The following is a 21,586-nucleotide window of genomic DNA, read 5'->3' as shown; positions in this document are numbered from 1 at the left end:
TACAAACTAACGTAGATACCATTTCATGAAAAATAACTATATTTCCAAAACAAAACAAAAAAAAAGAAGGCTGGCATTCGTTTATAGTTTTACGAATCTCTTTACTGTCTCACTGAGTAGAAAACAGCTGGATTTTCCTATTTGCCTCCTTATTTAATCTGCTGCCATATGTTGTTTTGGTTGAAGTATATGAATGAAATTCAGCCTTATGCAGATATATAGTTGGAAAGGGGAGGAATATTTTGATAGCTTTTTTAGATGTTTGTGGATATTCTTTTTTGATAACATACCTAAAAGTAGACTCTAAAAGTAGGAATTTCTTAAAAGTAGGTTGTAATTTGGAATTGGAAACCATATCAATGAGATTTTTGTACTCTTTTGTATTGAAATTCACTTATCCCTTTTGTATTTTGGATGGCTCTTTTGCCTATGCCTGAGAGTCTGACATCATACATTGGTCATTGGGAAAATATTGGCTGAGTTAAGCAGATCTTCCAAATGTTGATACATTTCATTATGCAATTCAAAAAAAGCACATTTTTAATGTCACTATTAATCGCATCAGAAAGTCTTTAAGTGTAGAGTATCTGGCAGTGGCAGATACAAGTTGTCCAAAATTTGAATTTTTGCTTAAAAGGCAGAATTTTATCAATAAACATATCAGTTGCTTTTCTTGAAGGAACAGGCTCACTTTGTTCATTTTCAAGAAAATGTTGGGCAAATACCCAACTGTTAATAATCCTAATTTCTCTATCTAAAATTCTTTCAGTTAGCATTGGCGTTGCACGAGAGAAACCATTAATTCAGTCCACAACTTCCATAATTGCACAGCGCTTTTCCTTAAGATAACCCTTGTACGTTAGTAATAGCAGAAGTGCTTTATTCATAGTTCCTATTTTGTTACACAGACTATTAAAGAGACCTCTAGTTAAGGGTTGAGATTTTGCAAGATTAATTTTTACTGCTCAATCAAGAGTATTGTTAAGTGAAACTGACTTTTAAAATAGTTTCAACTGTGAGTACATAGCGTAGCGGTAAAGACTACAATGATTGTTGATACAGTTTGGAACCACTCTCCTTGATCTGTGCTAAGGTACCAGCAATTTTGCCCGCCATTATTTTTTAACTATTAGTGCAAATGTCAACACAGTGAATAGGGAAAGAATGTCTTAGTATTATTATAAAAGGTCTCTGGGATCTCGGGTCTATGGACCACACTTTAAAAACCACTGACCTATGTGATGCTTCTGGGCTTGATGAATATTGACTTATGACGTTGCCTGGTTTTGGACTGACTAGTTCTAGGAAAACTTGCAAGTTGAAAACATTAAATGTGGTGTGTCTCTATGCCTTTCCCTCTCTGTGACATCCCTGACGGTGCTCACTGGATCCCTAGTGGTACAGATGGGACAGGTACCACCCAGGCACTTATTCATGCTTGCTCTTGCTGGTTCGGTTAGTCATTAGGCAAGTACTTATGGAGCCCTACTACATACCACATTCTTTGCCTGCGTTGTGGATCCTGATGCAGAGCTTCTCATGCCCCACCTTACGCAAAACACTTGTATTAAATTCCTATTGCTGCCATCTAGCAAATCACCACAAATTTAGTGGCTTAAAACAACATGCATTTACTATCTTACAATTGAGTCGGTCAGAAGACTGACACCGGTCTCACTGGGCTAAAATCAAGGTTTGGCAGCACTGCATTTCTTTCTGGAGGGCTTCGGGGACCATCTGTTTCCTGGCCTTTTCCAGCTTCTAGAGGCTCCCTGCATTCCTTGGCTTGTGGCCTGCTTTCTCCATCTTCATTGTCAGCAACGTGGCTTCTTTCTGACCCTTCTGCTTTACTGACCTTTCTCTCCTCTACTTGAAGGACTCATGTGGTTAGGATGGGCCACCCAGTAATGCAGGATAGTCTCCCCATCTCAAGATCTGTCACCTGAATCACAGCTGTGAAGTCCCTTTTGCCATATAAGGTAACATTTATGGTTCTGGGGATTAAAGGTTAGGCCTCTTTGGGGGCCCATCATTCTGCGTAGCACACACTCTTAGTAAGTATGTATTAAATATTTGCTGAAGGAAAGAAGGAAGGATCCTCCTACACCATCGCTCATTTCTCAGAACTTTGCTTCTCCCTGATTTCTAGATGTTGATTGTTTAAGACTCAGTTGAGGAACCACCTCTTCCAGGATTTAGGTGTTCCGTTGCTGTGTTCCTAAAGTGAATAAATACCTCTACTAAAGCACTATTACTACATCATCACAACGGTTCAGTCCTACCCTCCCTCACCTGTAAGCTCCTTGAATCTTGTGACTTGCTTTGTTTTTCCCCAGAATATAGCACAGTACCTGCTACATAGTATGTACACAATAAAAAATGCATGAGTACATCAATGAATTATCTTTACATACCAAGTTATGTTGTTGCATGTTGCCTGCAGCATAAAAAGAAGTTCATTCCCACAAAGAAGTAGAATGGCTTTAAGGCCTAGTGGCAAGTCCTAATGCAAGGACAGCAAGTGATGTTTTCAGGCAGAAGGGTCTGAGGTACTCCCTCGGGCCCCCACTGGTAGCGTGCCCCGCACTGAGCTGAAGCTCGGAGGAAGTACAGAGATGGGTTCTCTGCAGAACCTTAGGGTGGCTTAGAGTTTCGCTGAATGTCTACAGACTCTGCATCAGGCAGGAGCAGGTGTGGAGCCAGCCCGGCCTGCTCTGCAGCCACGCGGAATGTGGCCTGTTAGCTCCTCATTTCTGTAGAGGCAGCCGGCCCAGAGACTGACTCTGACTTCGGAGAGGTGTTTTAATTCCACCCAAAAGTTGGCTTTTCTAAAGACAACATGCATTTACAGAGGGCCTTTTGTATGAAGTTACTGGGGCCTCATTCAAAAATAACAGGAGCCTCAGTCTGCAGAATAGTTTTGTCACTCTAGACACAACTCCAATCCTCCACCTCCTACCAGTAGGCCTATTTATATCAAAATGAATGAGAAATTTAATCCCTGGTATTTTATAAAGAAGGCACTTTTTTTTTTTTTTTTTTTTTTTTGCTTTGGCTGTGGTTTGCTCTGTGTGTGCTTTTTTAATGGCTGTATTTAATGATGTTTATATTGCCTTTAACCTTTGACTAACTTTGCAGTTAAGTTTCAAGATGTGGTTTCACATCTAGCGTTTGTAGGCTGCTTCTCCCTTCTTGAGACTGCTAACTTCCTATTCCTAGAAGGCATTTCATTCCCTTACCAATCATCTCAATCGGTCTTGCTCAGGGAGAAAGGAGTCCATGGGGTGGTAGGCAATATTGGTTGGAGTAATAATTAATATTTTTCTGAGGCTATATGCCAGGCACAGTGCTATGTGATTTACTTCTATTATTAAATCTTTAGAACAACCTTATGAAGCAAACACTATTATTGTATATCCTTAGATGTAGGAGAGAAAGTGCTTTCCTCAAAATTAGCCCTCAGAAAAGATGGCGCCCCCTTCTGTTTGAGTCCTTACAAAAACCATTCCATGGTAGGGATTACTCTATTTTAAACCACAAAGTATTTACGCAATTATCCCAATATTATGAAAATGGGTGCTGTGGTTTGTGATTGCTTAATACTCGAGTATTTGTGGTATTATTTCCGTTTTACAGATGAGGAAACTGAGACTTGGAGAAATTAAATAACTTGCACAAGGTCACACAGCTAGTAAGTGGTGCAGTCATGTCTCAAACCCAGGTTCCATAACCTCAGATTCTTTCTTTCACCTTTAAAAAGGTTTCAATTTAGGGAGTCATTGATGTTTTCCTTTCTTCTTGTTGAGGTTCATTCTAAGAGCAGAGATTACAAAATGGATATTCATTATTCATCCAGTCTGGAGCCATGCTTTTATGGATAGCGCAGGAAAGCACTAGTTCACCTTCTAAACCAACGTGGCATGGGATTCCCTCTGCTTCTTCCTGGCCGGGTGATTACCCTGCCTCCCTTTGCCCTTGGTGGGAAGTTTTTTGCTTCCTGAGTCAGTACCTTACTTGGCTCTGGGTGTAGGAGTTCTTCCTCATACTGAACTGAAATTGTCTTTCCTGGAATTTTCAGTCTAACAGAAAAGAGATCAAAACATACCTCGATTTGTCTCTTATCCTCTTTCCTCCTTCCCATCCCCCTCCAAGTCGCTTTCTTCTCTTTCCAATAAATATTTTATTTTAGAATAGTTTTTGATATATAGAAAAGTTGCCAAGATAGTACAGAGAGTTTCTGTATACCCCTCAGCCTATTGTTAAAATCTTACTGTGGTACATTTGGCAAAACTAAGAAACCAGCATTGGTACATTGTCCTTAGTCTCATCTGGTGTACGATAGTTTTTTCGTTTTTCCCTTTATTTTTCAAGGCTTTGACAGATTAGAGGAGTATTGGCCAGGCATTCTATAGAATGTCCCTCACATAGGATTTATCTGAGGGACAGGTTTCATCAGGGTTATATGTTTGGAAGAAGAATACCACAAAAACTAAGTACCGTTCTCCTCACATCATATTAGGGACACATGATATCAATACGACTTGCCTGGTAGTGTTAATCTTGATCTTCTGGCTAAGGTAAAGTTACTCCTCCCTCCCCTTTCCACACATGATTTTTCAGAAGCAAGTCACCGTGTGCCCATATTCAAGAGGCAGGGGTATTAAGCTCTACGTCCACGTGTGTGTGAGAAGAGGATTATCCACCTAAGTTATCTGGAATTTTCTTTGAGGAAGATCTGTCTCTTCTCCTACATTTATTCACTAATTCAATCATTTACATCAGTATGGAGTGATGCACATTTATTTTGTACTGTCCATTATAACCCATTAAAATTTTATTTCTTTTGTTGCTTAAATTGTCCCAGCTTTGGCCACTGAGAAATCTTCCAGTTGTCCTTGTGCCCCTTTGACATACCCTCATTCTTTTGTTTTCTTAAGGACTTTTTTACTTTCTGACACTACAAGATCTACAGGTTCCTCTTGTAAGTCCCTGCCCCATCCCCAGAATCAGCCATTTCTCCAAGGGTTTCTGGTTCCTTTCATTTGAGAATGATATTAGAAACTAAGATCTGCCTACTGGGTGTGCTCATGCTACTGGGCTGTCACTACTTCTAGGCCCTCTTAGTGGACAGAATTAGGAAATGCGTGTGTGTATGTCAGCCTTTGTTGCACAGTCTACGGTAATTCTGTATCTACATTTGTTTCCGTAGTAAAGCTTTTTGTTTTTAAGCACTTATATTTTGCTGTGTAGCCAACAGTGAGAATATGATTCGCTGGCTTCTATCACCAATGGTAATGTTTTTAGAAAGCAAGGAGGTGGGAAGAAAGTGAAAGTGGAGACCTTGACATAAATATGATTTCAGAGCTTAGCCATCCTCTAGTTATGTCATGTCATTGTGAGACAGGGAGATTCTAAGAGGTTGACCGAGATCGTAAGAGGTTAAGGAACAAGGTAGTGGAACAGTCAGGATCGGAATCTGGCGTTTTGAAATGGAGCCTTTTTATTTCCGCTGTATCTCATGCCTCTCTAAGACAGTATTCTTGGCTTTGTATTCAACTCAGTAATTAACTACTTGGGATGCATTAAGCAGATAAGAAAGTAATTTTAGAAACCAGTGTGCACAGGTATTACCTAGCCACCAGAAACCTGCTTTAGTGTTACTAATAAGGGATTTTGCCCTCTCGCGACATATCTTAGATCAACAACTTAACAATGATGCTCTAATGGCTAGATGTTAATAAGTGAATCTTCTCAAATGATTACAATGATTATCCTAACATGATTTACTTTTCATACCTACCTTTAAAAAAATCCTTTTGCTCTAGGGTGAGAGTTATAGAGCTTCTATGGGATAGATACTTGATGTATACACCTACTTTTTAGAAATGAGGTATAAAATAATGAAGGACTCTGCTTAATGTCATCCAAGGAGTTAGCAATAGGGTAAAAAGTTGGAAAAAAAAACAACCACAAAACTGCACCCCCCACGGCTCCTCTTTTAACAAGCCAACCACATGGCTCCTTTCTTTCAAATTGCTTTGGCAGCTTGTAAAGCAAAAAACGAACACTTGAAGGTTCCTCTCAAGAGACACGATAGCACAGTGTTAGGATGACTTGAAACTTTTCAGCCCTTTCCTTTGAGAAGTGGGTGTATTTATACTTGGTAAATCACGTTTGGTCACCATGTAACAGTCAAATCTGTCTTCTGTTTTTCCATTTTTTACCTTATTCATTCCAAAGACCATTTTATTTTGTGTGGTACATTGTGGACTTCCAAGATGTTTGGTGGAAATAAATGGTAACAGCTATTTTTCGTGTAGCAAATAATATAATTGTGAACCTTAACCTTGAGATGATATATCCAAATTTTTCTAGGTGTGGAAATGACCCGACCAACCAGTTATTTTGGGTAGTCATTCCAATAAAGAATCACATTCAGCTGCTTGCTGTCAACTTTATTCAGAAATGAGTTTCTATAGGTTTTTTTAACTTTATTCCAATACTCCCTTACCATGGATTTTATCTTTAAAATAGTGCATGTTCACCTACGCGCGCGCGCACACACACACACACACACACACACACACACACACACCTACCTTAAAGTCCCATCTTCCTTTCCTGCTTTATTTTTCTCTATAGCACTTACCAACATCTAATATATATTTCACTTCTTTAACTTTTAATTGTCTGTTTCCCCCAACTATTATAAAATGTAAGCACTATAAGAGAAGGGGATCTGTTTTTGTTTTGTTTTGTTTTGTGTTTTTTTTTCACTGCCGTGTCCCCAGACCTAGAATAGTGTCGGGAACATAGTAGATACTCAATGAACACTTCTGAATGAATAATGTGAAAGCTGCAAGTTGTGATCATTTGGCCCCTGATTTTAGTATAAATACCAATAGTTGAGTTTTATTTTATAAGGTTATTTTATATTGCAGGTGAAATTAAATCACAGTATTTAAAATGGAGATTTATCTGTCCACCAAAATTCTCAGAATTTGTACTAGAAATGTGCATAGTGCTTTGGAAGTTCTGCAGTTATTCCAGGAATGTAGTGCTATTATCACATGCATGGAATTTTGAAATCCTCTGTTAAATAGCAGTCAGGAAATTGGTGGAAGAGCTAAAAACAAAAACTTTTTAGTTTTAAGGTGATTTACCTTCAGACTAACCCTAAGATATCTTGAACCCTTAGTGACATTACGCAGTGTGACTTCTTATTCTATCACCAGATTTAGTAGAGAGTGACTTCTCAGTGTTATAAAAAAAAAATCTATTCTGACCAATATTTGCCAGTGTAGAGAATATTGAAGAGACTATGCTGCAAAATGTGAGGTAATTCCTCTGAAGGAGTGTCAGCATTCATTTGGATATATGGATGCTGGCATGGTTTTATTTTTAATCATATTACTTTACAAATATTTTTATTTTAAATTTCTAGTGTCTGAAGTACTTGTATTTTTATATTTAAAACTAGTGGACGTTTATTTGTTTAAGCAATATACAAGATAATATAAAAGGGTCTACAACTTGACTAGCCATTTTATATACTAGATCTTTCAAAACAACAACTCTAATGCCACATTCCTTGCAGTATTCTCTCCAGGATGAGAAACAAACAAATAAGAAGCAATCTAGACAGTGAACATCACGGATTTGTTGGCAAGCTGTCTTTGGACTGATGTAGTACATGAAGTATATCTTTGTGTAAGATTACCATATTTTCACATTACCACCTTTTATTTCAGAACATTGGGGAGTCAGCGATGTCCGTTGTGTTAAATCAGCTGCTTCCCATGATCAAGCCTTTGAATCAGAGGACCAACGATGACTACAGCCCCGAAGAGCTGTTGATCCTCCTAATATATATTTATTCAGTCGCTGGAGAGTTCACAGAGGACAAAGACCTGGCTGAAGCTGAAGAAAAAGTGAAGAAAGCATTGGCCAACGTCTTTTGTGAGGAGTCTGAGTTGTCACCTTTGCTGCAAAAAGTCACAGGTGAGTGTTTAACAAAGATATACGAGTAAGTCATAAAAATCATTGATACAGAAAATAAGTTTAAAAATAAAGGCTATTGCAGGAAGAGGATATAACCATCCTCGTTGAAACTGTTTGGAACTTCATGAGGCCTGCTGAGTGCTAGCTAACCTTTAAGATCAGAGTTTTTCATTGCAGTATTTTTTTTTCCAGTCGTGGGAGTGAAATGGCCTTCTACTTGCTTGTCAGAATTTATGTTCCTTGGAGCCAAAGCCTTGTTAAAATAGCAAAATACTTATAGGGCATAATATCTTGGAGGAAAAATAAAATGTATTGCATTCTCTTCAAAGGGTTTGTGTTGACATATTCTCTTTGAGATTGTCATTTCAAACTTAAAAAAAAGTTTTCTAATGTATTACATAATGTTATAGGATTAAAAGTTTCCATTTTCTAGAGCAGTTTCTTATTTTGACTCCTCATATTTCATTTTGAATCTGAATTATTTGTAGTATCTAAAATAATACCCGTAGGCTATGTTAATTTGGGGGAACTATATAATTAAATAGTATAAACCCTATTTCACCTCTAGTAAGAACTGTCATAGAGACATTCATTTGTGTTATTCTGCATCAAATTTAATATTTTTATTTATATTTTGTGTAAAGCTTATTGCCACTAGTATGGATTAAGCCTGGGTCTGTTTGAGACTGAGACGTTATTAAAATTTACACATAAAACTTAAACACCTTAAAAACATACTAGATTTCCATTCATTAATGACTATGCGTATGTAGGTGTGTGTAGACCTTTCCATTCAGGAAGGTTCAATTGAGGCAGATCGTATATCTTCCCACTTTTCCTCCTGTCCCCTGTTGTGCCTCCCTGAGGGAACTATCCAGATTGCTCAGAAGCACGCTGTGTAGCTGTCAACCTAAGTGTCCCACGCGTGTGTGTTTTCCTTTGTGCCCACTGCTGACCTTTCCTATGTTTGTTATGGAAAATTAAACCCTGATGAGATGGAAACTGAATGAAGTTTCCACAGAAATGAGACATTTTCTTGCTTAGTATAGAACCTGTTTGCCAACTTTTTCCCCCCTTCTTCCGTCCCCCCACCCAACTGCGGTTCAAGCAGTTGTTTCTCCGTCTAGTTGTGTAGGACACAGCTCCTGCCCCTTGCTGGTTTATGAGCCTTGTGCTCCCCCAGCGACCTCGGCATTAGGAGCATGGCACTCCAACCACCTGAGCCACTGGGCCGGCCCCTGTTTGCCAACTTTAAATCTTAAGGGAAACTTGTGGAATTTGTTCCCATTTCACTTAGGTATAGTACTATATGTGATTACATGTGTTTGGCTATAAATGAATATTGACTTTGAAAGTTTTAATATGGTTCACACAGTGCTTAGAACAGTGATTTGATTCAAAGTAAAATTGAATGCTTAGGAGAGTTTAATTGGAAATTATTCTTAAAATGCATAATTTCAGAAACAGACAACAAAGATTGTGTGTTTTAGCTAAAGTGATTTGGATAGCTTTTCTGTAACATTAGTATGTTACTCTATTATTTTGGGAATTGAAGTCACTCTGTAAGAGAATTCATTTGCTATTTGCTCAAGGTGTTTATTGACCCAGCATTTCATTCTTTATTAGTTTCTCTATTTATGATTGCTCAGGATATTGCATTTTCTTGTTTTTAACTCTAATTTCACATTTTAAAGCGCTGCTGTACATTCATGTTTACATTAGGAAAATTTGTAAGTTTAGCAGTTGAAGGTTAAAAAATAAGAATATGTGGAAATTTTAATACATTTTAAAAGTTTAGGGAGATCTTATTTTGTAATACTGAGTATGCATTCCTACTTAGATTAACTTTGCACGCACAGTTTAAACAGGAGGGATAAGATGTGCTACTTAAATTTGACTTAAGTGAATTTACCATTGAAACACACATGCATTGATCAACCGCTGTGCACACCCAAAGGACTTTATTTCTGAAGACAGACTTTTACTTGGCGGGTGTAGACAGACCCTTTATTAAGTATGTTGTAAAGTCCTGATAAGTAGGGCTTATATTTACAGTTAGCTGCTGAAGAGAATATTTAATCTACATCCCAGGATAAAAAGTAGTGTTGGGGCTGTGGTCACTGAATCTTATAGACTAGGATGGGGTACGCCGCTATGGACCGGAAGAATCGAATTGCCTTCAAATGCGCTTAGCCTATCGTTGACCTAGGCTAGCCTGGCTTTTTGCCATGAACTTGCCCACAGTGTTATGCTTATGTTATTCCAGTTTACAGTCTTGGGTTCCTTATTACTGGGTGGCAGACTTTATTTTATGCCTTGTGCACATTTTGTGGTTAACAAGTATTGTTGAAAAGAAACAATCAATATAAGAATTCTACTTTTCATATAATGCTATAATTTTATGCATCTTAACTGTCAGTGAGATCAGGAAAGCAGTTTTTCCTGATTTAAAGGGAAAAGGAAAGAAGTTTTCCTTTTAGTACGGAAAAAGTAAGTTTTTCCGTACTAAAAACTTAAGCATGGTATCATTGCCCAATTTCTAAGTGATAGAACCAGAATTTGAACCCTGGTTTCCGGATCCAGAGCAATGTCTTTAAACACGAGATTCTAAATCTGCTATAAGCTCACCTCCATAACCACTGTATTCGTTATATTCTACAACTTATGCTTGGTTATACTTATTGTTTTATGCCATACATGCTCTACCATTTCATATTGTTCTTATTTTCTGAACAGTAAATTTATATTTGGTTGATATTTTAGATACTGCCTGTGCTTTTTAATATGTCTATAATAGCTACGTGTAGATGTTTCCTAATACCTTCCTATGTTTGTGCACGTATCCTCTTTGTTTCTGCATTGCTATAAAGAAATTAAAATATCATTTTTAGTCATTGAAATCTATTAGTTGTCTAGCTTTTCTAAAACAGGAGTAGCAAACTTAAATTCTTTTTATTTCAATATCTTTTGACAATAATTACCCAATGTTTAGAATTTATATTTCCCTTTACATGTTAAATATGTAATTTACTTTTGGCAATTTCTTTCATTTTCCCCTATTTTTCCCTTTTATGGAAAGGACGATGAGAAATTGTAATTGGCAAAACAAAACAAAACTTCAGCGTGGTCAATGGCAGCATACTATTTTCTTTTTAATGGATAGTTGTGGGGAGAGTGGTAGGCAAAAACTCTCTTTTCTACTCATAGAAAATACCAAAGGTTGGGTCTCTCCGTGTCAGTGATGGGAGCTGTAAAAAGAAAATTGGTATGGCCTAAATATGTCATTTAATGTTGTCCTTTCTCAGTCTTGCTAAGTTCAAAGAGAGTATCAGTTTCCATATGCGTTAGTGTTTGCATGGCAGTCACGAGACAAAACAAAGGAAAACCATTTGAACTTTTTTTAGAGAATGAATTCAAAACTCTAATTTTAAAGATCTGTGCAGACTTGGAATGTCATCATACAGGGAACTGTATCAGAAAAAGCATAGGGCTCAGATGCGGAAATCCTTGATGCAGAAGTCCTGGCTCTGCCATTTCCTTAGTAGTATGCACGAGGGCACGTCATGCATCTTTGAACCTTGATAATAAACATAAGTGCTGTATTGACCACTCATGATTTTGCCGAGAATAAAATGATGTTATGTGTAGGAGCTAATTTTGGGTCCATACAGCATTGTAAATAGGTCATTTTTTTCCCATTGCTGTTATTATTTTGACAGCATCTAGCTGTCACATAGGGTAGTGCTTCCCAATCTTTTCCACACTGTGATGCACATAGACAATGAGAATGTTTGCATAGAATACTGAGGTAAGCGGACAGGACTGTTGTGTTCTGAGTCAACCAGCCTCCGGGGCTCCTGTCACTCTAAGGCCTTACCCAGGTGACCTGTGAACTGAAGTGAAGCAGCAGTCTGATACACCTGGAACCTATTAGGGGCAAATCCGTGTGCTAAGGTTTCTTGGTCAGAAGTCTCTGGAATCAGTAAACAAAAGAAAAGCAAAACTTGCATATGGTTTTTGCACCCAAAACTATTTTGGAAAAATGTTTTTTTTGGTAAAAAAATTTTGTATACTCATTGATTTATTGCCCTGAATTTTTATAGTATCTTTAAAGAAAAAGTCAATAGGAGCTAGATCTATTTAGCTAGGCTTAGTGTAAAGCTAGGGAATGAATGATTCAAAGTATCTAAAAATTCTGTGGTTCAAGATAGAGGCATGAAAATACCATAGAAACTATAATTTACATTTGTTAGACTTTTATTTTACATCCTCTTGATAATTTGGGATTATCAGTAACTGTATCGTTGCTTTAGAATTGCACCTGGATATATGTAATGGAAAATTTACTGGCTTAGCTTAACAAATAGGGATTTATTTTTCTCATTCAGGAAGTTTACAGACAGGGAGCAGAACTCTAGCTCTTTCTGCCCACCCCGCCCTCCCTCCCTCGCTTTCTCCCTTTTTTCCTGAAGGTGTGGTTTTGTTATCATGGTCTTAAGGTGGGCACTCCTTCTTGACATTATGTCCATGCTTCAGTGAAAAAGTGAGGAAGGATAAAAGTAAAGTCATATAGTAGCAGAGTCTTCTTTTTTATAAGGAAAACAATAGCCTTTCTGTAAGTCCTACCCTAAAGACTTGTATCATTGGCTAACTGGGTTTCATGACCATTTCTGGCTACAGGAGAATCTGATGGGTATTTTTAAGTGGACATATATTTGTCATGAACAAAGTCAGGGTTCTATTAGAAGAAAGAAGGTGAGAATGGACATTAGGTAACAACTTTGTATTTGCTGCAATTATCATTATAGGCTTCCCCTACAGAGGAAATTCTAAGGCAAGATAATACTCTGTGAAGTGGACTGATGCCCAGGGTTCTTTAATTTTACAATTATAATATTGAAATTTCTTTTACAATATATACTGAAATGATGCGCTATTTTGTGCTAATATCACTGGAGTTATATCAGGAATAGTTTCAACTTATCAATATTTATTTAACATGTCTGTGTATCTAGCATTATTCTAAGCGTAAAACCCATGGGGCAGTGGCCATAGAGTGTATAGGCTCTGAGCGCAGGATTTGGAGTTCGGTGGACCGCTCAGTAGTTGTTTGATCTTGAGTAAGTTATTTCACTTTACTTATTCTCATTTTCCTCATAAATAAAAAGGAGATAGTAATATTAACAAACTCATGAGATAAAATAGTGGTAGTGCTTGATACAGATCTTGGTACATAATGTTTTATCAGCATATGTTATCTATGTCATCACGATTATTTATATCATTATTGTTATTTTGTTGTTGTCATCACTATTATTATCATCAGAAATACCTCTCCTCAAAGAGCTTGCAGTAATTTTAAAGACAAGACAAACACAGAAAACACTAAAAAAAAACACACACACACAAAGAAAACCTCATGATATTTTACCAAATATAATTAAACATCCAAAATGTATGAATTTGAATGCTATGATGACTTGGTATTACATAACATCTATGAAAAAAGAATTTCAAGTTAATGAATTAGATCTGACCAAATAGGATCCTATATAAACAAGGGCTGGGGAAATACCAGGTAATAACAGCATTGTAATATCTGATAATTCTAGATAGTACTATAGTGTTTAAAGTGCTTTCATACACAATATCTCTTTTTATCTGAAAAAAAAATAGAAATTTGAGCCTATAAACTTACATATCTAAAAAATGTATCCCAAATCTGAGCTCCACAGAGCTATATTCAGATTTCTGGTCAAGATGACAGAGTATGTAACTGCTGTGCTTGCCTCCTCTCATGACCATATCAAAATTACAACTAAACTGCAGAACGACTGTCACTGAGAATTGCCTGAAGTCTAGCTGAACCAAAGTCCTGCAATTAAGGACATACAGAAGAAGCCATGTCGAAATGGATAGAATGATCAGAGATGCAGAACGGGCTGGTCCCACACCCACGTGTGACCATTAAAAATCAGAAGGGATCTTGGCTGCAGAGGTCCTCCCCAGAGAAGCCAGGGGCTCCAGCCTCACACCAGGCTCCCCAGCCTAGGGCTCCAGTGCCAGGGAGAGAAGTCACCATAATTTCTGGCTGTGAAAACGTGTGGAGACTGTAGCTGAGTGAGATGAGGTCAGCTGTAGTCCCAGGCGCTCTTGTTAGAAGGACCACGCACAGACTTGCTTGCTAATGGGCTAACTTGCTCTGAGCTTCAGCACTGGGACAGAAGCTCAAAAGGCACCAGGGACAAATGGGAAGGAACTGAGTTGTCTGGCTTCAGAGTGAGGGTTGAAGGGGCAGTTTTCTCCTAGACAAGTGCTGGTTGAAGCCATTGTTTCTTTGTTGAGACCTCCCATGTCCTGGTGTGCCGATGCAGGCAGCCACCATATCTGAGTCTCCATCTACCTGGCTAACACAGCTGCCCCAGCCCTGGTGATTTCCTGACACCCTGCCACACCCAACTTTCGTGCCTTCCCAAGTTGCTTCAAGTGGCTTTCCATACAAATGACCTGTCTTGGCTCATGCTGAGGACTTTCCTAAAATCTCTCAAAGGTTCACAAAACCCAAGCAGCAGCATCTGGCTTTGGTGTGTCCTGTACCTCCTGCTGGGCATCCCCAAGCCCAGCACCAGCAGAAGCAGCTTGGCCTCTCGAGATGCCTCCAAACCCAGCATAAGTGGTGGCTATCTGCAGATTGCTTTGTGGCTCATGCCAGCTGGCCTTGGGCAGGGTACAGGCTGCAGCTGACTTGGCCTGTGGTGGGGCCCCTCCCAGGAGGCCCTGGAGCCAGCATGCCCAGTGGCCAGCTTCAGACCAAGCCAGAGCATCACTGGGTTGCCTCCAAGGATGACACACCAAAAGAGCAGACTGGGCAGGCAACAGAGCCCTGAAAAAGTGAATCCTGCTCTGTAGCGTCAGCACCTGTACAACAGGTCCTCCACTGTAATCATGGCCAGTCCTCATAACCAGTCAGCCTGAGGGTCAATCCCTCCATTAATGTGCAAACAGTAACACATCAGCTACAACAGGAGGGCACACACAATCCACACAAGGGAGACAACTGGAGCAACCAACTCAGGTGACCAGGGAGACTGTGCCACTGGGCCTCACAGGGCACCTATTACATAAGGCCACTCTACTAAGACTGGGAGACATAGCAGCTCTACCTAATACATAGAAACCAACACAAAGAGACATTGAAAATGGGGAGACAAGGAAACATGTCCCAAACGAAAGAACAGAACAAAGGTTCAGAAAATAAAGTAAACAAAATGCAGATAAGCAATCTACCAGATGCAGAGTTCAAAACACTGGTTATAAGGATGCTCAATGACCTCAGGGAGAACTTCCACAAGAGACAGGAAACATAAAAATGGAGATAGAAAACATAAACAAAAAAGAGCCAGTCAGAAATAAAGAATACAATAACTGAAATAAAGAATATAGTAAAGGCAATCAACAGTAGATTACATGAAGCAGAGGATCAATCCGTGATTTAGAAGATAAGGTAGCAGAAAACATCAATCAGAACAGCAAAAGGAAAAAAGAGTCCAAAAAAATGAGGATATTAAGGAGTCTCTGGGACTACATCAAGTGTACCAATATTCACATCATGGGGTACCAGAAGAAGAGAGAGAGCAAGGAATTGAAAACTGTTTTGAAGACATAATGACAGAGAATTTTCCTAACTTGGTGAAGGAAATAAACATACCAGCCTAGGAAGTGAAGAAAGTCTCAAACAAGATAAACCCAAAGAAGCCAAATACCAAGACACTTCATAATTAAAATGCCAAAGTTTAAAGATAAAGAATCTGAAAAGCAGCTTGAGAAAAGGAGTTAGTTACCTGTAAGAGAGTTCCCATAAGACTGTCAGCTGATTTCTCAACAAAATCTTTGCAGGCCAGAAGGAATTAGCTAGAAATATTCAAAGTGAGGAAAAGTTAGGACCCACAACCAAGATTACTCTACTCAGCAAAACTATCTTTTAAAATCAAAGGACAGATAAAGAGCTTCCCAGACAAGGAAAAGCTAAAGAAGCTCATCACCACAGGACCAATATTACAAGGAATATTGGAGATTCTCCTTTAAGACGAAAAAATAAAATAAAAAAAGATCCAAAATATGAATAATAAAATGGCAATAACTGCACATCTATCCACAATTACTTTAAATATAAATGGATTAAATGCTCCAGTCAAAAGATAGGGTGGTTGAATGGATATGAAGACAAGACCTTACGTATGCTGCCCACAAGAGACTCACTTCAGATTGAAAGTCACACATAGACCGAAAGTAAAGGGATGGAAAAAGATATTTCATGAAAACGGAAACAACAAAACAAAAAATCTAGGATAGCAATACTTATACCAGACAAAATAGAGTTTAAAACAAAGGCTATAAAAAAGACCAAAAAGGACCCAGTAATCTCATTTCTGGGTATTTATCTGAAGAAACTCAAAACGCTATTTCAAGGGGGCATGTGTATCCGTATGTTCGTTGAAGCTTTGTTTCAATGACCAAGAGGTGGAGGCAGCTGGGTTTCCATTGATGGAAGAATGGATAAAGAGAAGGTGGTACATATATTTATAGTGGAATATTGTTTGGCCTTGGAAGGGAATGGGTTCTTGCCATCTGTGGCAGCATGGATAGACCTTGAGGGTATTTTGCTGAGTGGAGTATGTCAGACAGAGACAGAGAGATGCAATGTGATTTTGCTTATATGTGGAATCTAAAAAACAAAATGAACATGGAGATATAAGGTATAGCTTAAGGAATATAGTCAATAACATGGTAACAACTATGTATAGTGCCAGGTGGGTACTAGACTAGTCAGGGATCACTTCTTAAATTATGTAAATGTCTAACCATTATGCTGTACACCTGAAATTAATATACAATAATATTGAGTGTCAGCTGTAATTGAAAAAAAAAATTTAAGGGAAAAAAAGTGAAGTGGAATAAGAGGTTCAAGTTTCCAGGTATAAAATAAATAAGTCATGGGAATGTGATGCTCAGTGTGGGGAGTAATACTGAGTAATATAGTCAGTAATACTGAGATAGCATTGTCCGGCGTCTGATGGGTGCTAGACTTCTCATGGTGATCACTCCTTTAGGCATATAAATGTTGACTAAATATGGTATATACCTAAAACTGTTATAATATTGTATGTTAGCTGTATTTTAATAAAAATCTTAAGAAAAAGAGAGATATTCATATGCTGAGTTCACAAATATACTGCTAGGGTTTCAAATGTGATTTGGGACAGAAAATTAAAATTGTATTGAAATTTGGAAATAGTACAGTTTCAGGTTTCACGGTCTTTCCATTTTTTCCATAGCAGTTTCCTCCATAAGAAGTGTTTTGTCTTTAGGTACAATCCAGGTACACTCTTCGGAGGTCCCGTAGTTGCCTTGGTTTGTTTGATAGGTGTCAGGACTCATAACCATATATTATTACATTTTCTAGATGGACAGATTCTCAACAATTATCTAGTCTATTCACTTTGCACATGAGAAAATCAAGGCTCCAAATCACCTCCCTCAAATTACTTGCCTCAGATCACCTACCAATAACCTGTTCAGTGCAAGAACTGGACTAGAGACTGTGTCTCCTGGTTCCTAATTCAGAATTCTTTTTACTTAAATCGTGACTTTCATCCTTTGGCTCCAGATTCCTGGGAAAATATAGGACTTAGAGCAAAAAGGTTTACTGTTCCATGTGTTCTCTATTCATCATCTATAAACTAAGTATTATGCTTATGATTTATAGTATGTAAATTCATTTAAAGATATTGCTGAAGTTATATAATTTTCCTTTTTATCTTTTTTTACTGATTTGATTCTTTTATTCCTCCTAATATAAGCATTTACTGCATAAATTATCTTCTAAGCACTGCTTTAGCGGCATCTTGCAAATTTTTTTTTTAATTTATTGGGGTGACAATTTCTGGGTGGTGAACACACAGTAGGGTTTATAGATGATATAATACAGAATTGTACACCTGAAATCTATGTAATTTTACTAACAATTGTCATTCCTTTTTATCTTTCAATTGACAGATACCAAAATTATAATTATATGCTATCCTCATACTTTAAAAATGTTTGAAACCATGTTTTATCATAGAAGTCTCAAACTCAAATGCTTATAGGGACTAACAAGTAATATAAATAATTAAATAAAGTAGGTTAAGTTTTAGAAAAACAACAGTGAAAATACAATGATATTTAGCAAAGGATATTCAGTCCTAATGAAGGAGGTAAGAGGGAGTGGTGGGGAATGTGTCAAACTGGGGATCCTCTAATTTTTGCCAGGAGATCATGACTCTGATATTGCCAATCTCTCCAGAAATCAGGAATCTGAATTTTTAAATTTTTAATTCAAAATTAACCAAGTTTAAGAAATTGGCTCATTTTCTAAAACACTGTATGAGTCAGAGATGTTATTGAAGAGCAGAATTCAGCCTGTGGGTTTCCAGATTACAGTCTTTGTACTAGATACCGCCTCAGGTATTGATTATAGAAGAAAGCATTTCGATCTAACTTTAGGACTTACTAGATATCTGAAAGATCTCCAGGTGGATGAAATGATACACTACAGCTTTCTCAGAAAGCAAAGGAAGGGACCTAGTGACCTTCTTTTTCACTTCTTTTAACTAAAAGAAAAAGAAATCACATTTGTTTAAATTTTAATCTGACGTAAGTTTACTAGTGAGGTAGCATAGGTTTCCTTTCCAAATAGATTCTGTAAAGGTACCGCCTAAGTGAAAGTAACTTTCTCACAGAACTCTGTCTATTGGACAGAAAATTCTAGAAGGCAGTTTGACTTTACTAAAAGGAAACCATCTCAGGAAAATAAAGCTAGCCCAAAAGTCTGACTACCCCCATGAGAAGAGCTTTCCAGCACAGGGAACAGACACTGGCACTTAGGTATCGGTAAGAATGGTACCAACTGAGTTCTAAAGCATTTTAGGACTTCATAATATTGGAATGTGAAGAGGAAGTTTTGGGGAAGGGATGATGCATAAATTCTCCTCAGATTATATGGATGGTATTTTTTCAGCTAGATCTGTAGCTGTGCTTCCTTTACTAGTCCCAAAACTTGGGCTTAAAATAATGGCAGGATTCCTGTTATTCTAACTTCACACTGATTTGGATAAAATGTATAAATTATCTTCATGATAGACCGTGCTATTTTTAATCATATTCAGTGTTTCAAAAGTTTTTATTTTAAGGGATTTTGTTCCCTAAGTTTTCCCTTCTCTATTCCTCCTCACTTGTCCATTGCCCTACGTAAGATCAACCATGGTTAACAAGGGAGGAAAGGCAAGTCCAGGTTGGAAAGCTCTTTTCTTACGGACTTTGGGAAGGTAAGCATAGTCTGGTGAGCTCTCAGATGGGGTTTACGTGCATTCCCTAATGGACATCTAACAGAGGAAAGTCTCTTCGTCAACTGCAAATGAGGAAGGAGCTGAGAATTTGTTTTTTAATAGGTTGTGGAAGGAAGCTCATGGTACCTTACGGTCTGCTTTACAATGGAAAGCATATATGCTCTTATGCATAGTAAAACAAAGCCACATTCTACAACTAAGAGTGAAAATTGATTGCAATGATTTGTTTATGACAGCTTTCCTCTTTTCAAAAGTTCAGGTAAACATAGACCATATAAAATTATTATTGCTATTCATGGCTGCCACTTTATTTATAAAAACTTTCATCTCCATTAGCACAGGCATAGACATTTTGTTTATTATGTTAGTAGAGGTGGGTCTTTCAAACAAAGCATTTTTCATAGTTGGCCAAGTACTTTTCCTAGCCTTGTAGAAAGATTGTCTTCTTAGTAAAATATGAAGTAGTTCCAAACAGAGAACTGTAACAGATGAGGAGCTAATACAAATTTCTCCCTGTATGCTTCCTTTACTCCTTCACCTCTGCTTTCTTTCCTCATCTCACAGTTTTCCCTCAGTAATTTATCAAATTCAGAATATGCATTTTTGCAGATTTTTGCTCCTAAGGGCACTATTCTGATTGAAAAACAGTTTTCAAGTTTTCAGAAATCTTTCCCTTGAGAAGTTGTTCTTTAGACCTTGAACATTCCTATTGGCTTAGCCATGACTAGGATGTTGGTGTGGTAACTGGAAGAGTGATCCTAAAAGTTCATCAGCAGTCTCCATGTTACCCACACTTGAATGAAAAATTTAGCTCATTGTGTAAGTAATGGTGTACAAAACCGTGACTGTTGTACCCGCCCACTCGACTGAAGGAGGACTTCATGATGAGGGGGAAATTCATTTCATAAAGGATTCTGCCTCATCTCTTGGTACGAATTTATGGATTCTCAGTTGTTGTGGCATTCCAGTTTTAGACTTTTCATTAAGGAATACACCTTCATTTCGCATTTCAGATTTCTTGTTTCAGGGCTGCCAAAACCCAAAACAAAACAAAACAAATAAGACAAAACAAATAACAGCTTTAAAGACGGTACTTTTCCATGATGGTTTGCAATACTATTTGGTATAATAGGGTCTATTTTTCCTCTAGATTTCTAAGATTTCTGCTGGAAATTCTGATGAAGAACATATGTCTGCCCTAAATCACTCCCCTGAGAAATGTTGGAACTGTTACATTTCGTTTTACTGTCCAACAGATTAAAATAGTTAACCACAGCACATATTACAAAACAGCTATATCAAGTGAAGTTTCAAATATTTAGTTCATATTTAAAATATATCACAAGCTGTGGACAAAGATACTTAGAGTTGCCTGTTACGGTAGCTAACTAGTTAAGTAATTTTGCTAATATATTAAGGGATCACTACAAATAACTGTCTCAAGTACTTCATTTTTCCATGCCACATCATAAGAATGATTATTCTTTCTTTTTTCCTTCCCCTTTTTCTGCCTCCTCCCCTTCCACACACACTTCGGTTCAAGCCATTGTATCTCAGTCTAGTGTGTAGGACACAGCTCCATGCTGGCCCATTCTGGTATTATGAGCCTTGCACTCTCCCCTCCCCCCCCCACTGAAGCAGTCGGTCACCCCAGTAGGTCGCCAGTTGACAGCCACTCACAGCAGCTCTCACCAGTTGCCATCCACTCACAGCAGCACACAGTAGCACACAGCAGCCCAGGCCTGCTCCAGGGAGAGCTGTTGTTCACAATCATCCACAATCTTAGCTGTAGAGGGCGCAGCTCACTGGCCTATGTGGGAAGTGACCCGGTGACCTCGGCTCCAACCACCTGAGCCACCGGGCCAGCCTGAATGATCATTCTTAACTAAGACAGTGGAAGGGATCTTGCATTGATATTTATATGTGCACACATGCATGAGACATGTTTTTTGTGTCTGCACGTGATGACAATAGTTATAATCATGTATGTGGCAGAGAGATTAATTATTGCTGATTCTTATTAACTGTAAATTAGGTGTGATATAAATTGCTCAATATGAGCAATTTTTTCAATGAGAAAAAATGGAATGCATGGAATACAAGGATAGTTTTCTTGAACACATAGCTATGGATCAAATAGGAGAGACGGGATGGTATGATTGAAAAGAGCACAGTGGAGAGGGGGCCTAATATTTACT

At 38.0% G+C, this 21,586-nt stretch overlaps 1 protein-coding gene across 2 annotated transcripts in view; it reads left to right on the top strand.

Moving 5' to 3' along the window:
- Positions 1-21,586, top strand: part of SCFD2 (sec1 family domain containing 2) — a 369,475-nt gene that overhangs the window by 123,449 nt on the left and 224,440 nt on the right. For both annotated transcript variants that reach the window (XM_081060497.1, XM_081060496.1), the window contains exon 5: positions 7,752-8,001. In XM_081060497.1, the coding sequence (XP_080916623.1) occupies positions 7,752-8,001 (250 nt within the window). The remainder of the gene's footprint in view (positions 1-7,751; positions 8,002-21,586) is intronic.

The sequence above is a fragment of the Rhinolophus hipposideros genome (assembly GCF_964194185.1).
Source record: "Rhinolophus hipposideros genome assembly, chromosome: 1".
In the NCBI taxonomy this organism is placed as follows: Eukaryota; Metazoa; Chordata; class Mammalia; order Chiroptera; family Rhinolophidae; genus Rhinolophus; species Rhinolophus hipposideros.
This window is presented reverse-complemented; position numbering and strand designations above follow the sequence as displayed.